At 50.3% G+C, this 821-nt stretch overlaps 1 protein-coding gene across 1 annotated transcript in view; it reads right to left on the reverse strand.

Moving 5' to 3' along the window:
* The window catches only part of gabrd (gamma-aminobutyric acid type A receptor subunit delta), a gene marked incomplete at both ends in the record, with an annotated part of 30906 nt that extends 30452 nt beyond the window's left edge, over window positions 1–454 (reverse strand). Inside the window, 1 exon segment of the mRNA XM_080833732.1 lies at window positions 387–454. Coding sequence (XP_080689858.1) covers window positions 387–454 — 68 coding nt within the window.
* Between the last annotated feature and the right edge of the window lie 367 nt (window positions 455–821).

Consider the following 821-nt stretch of genomic DNA (forward strand, 5'->3'; position numbering starts at 1 on the left):
ACAGATACGGAGAGGAATCTTATCTCTCCCTTGGTTTAATTGTACAGGATGTATTCTCACAGTACAATCATTCAGAATTATTCACATCCTGATTTAAAACCGAACCTTATAACCTTTGAAAGGCATATAGAGAAATCGTTAGAGTACAATGTCGAATGCTGAGATGGGGGGGGGGGGGGGGGGGGGGGGGAATAGAACGTTGAAGCACCTGACCTACAAACGGAACCAAAGCAGAGAGTACCGATCTGCCGTTTATGCGCAATAACAGCAAACCTACATTCATTAAAAAAAATATAACAATATTAGTTGCAAGTCTGTGTTAGTCTGTGAAGATGGTCATGCGTCTCCCACACAGGTGTGCAGGAGGACAGGATGTCCGGCGTTACCTGGCGACTCGGTTCCCTCCGGCGAAGAGGAGCACTGTGGTCGCGAAGACAAAAGTGACCGTCTCCATGTCTTCGGACTGAAAACTTTCTCCAGATTCGGTTGAAATACGACCAACGGTTACGACAACAACACGACTATGGCCCCATACTTAGGGAACAAAAATGAAAATAAAGTAAGCAGGTAGGCTGACCCATACTGCTGCGCGCTACAGTCCGCTGTTCCTATCCCGTGTAGGAGAGGAGATGATGCTGAGCGAGCGAGCGAACAAGGGCGAAAGCGCGCGCGAGAGAGACAGAGCGAGCGAGCGAGCGAGCGAGGGAGGGAGGAAGGGAGAGAGAGAGATAGGGAGGGAGGGAGAGGGGAGGGGGGAGAGAGATAGAGAGAGAGGGAGTGTGAGAGCGAGAGGAGAGGGGGAGAAATGCTCTCGTTCTGAA

This window comes from Sprattus sprattus (genome assembly GCF_963457725.1).
Source record: "Sprattus sprattus genome assembly, chromosome: 2".
NCBI lineage: Eukaryota > Metazoa > Chordata > Actinopteri > Clupeiformes > Clupeidae > Sprattus > Sprattus sprattus.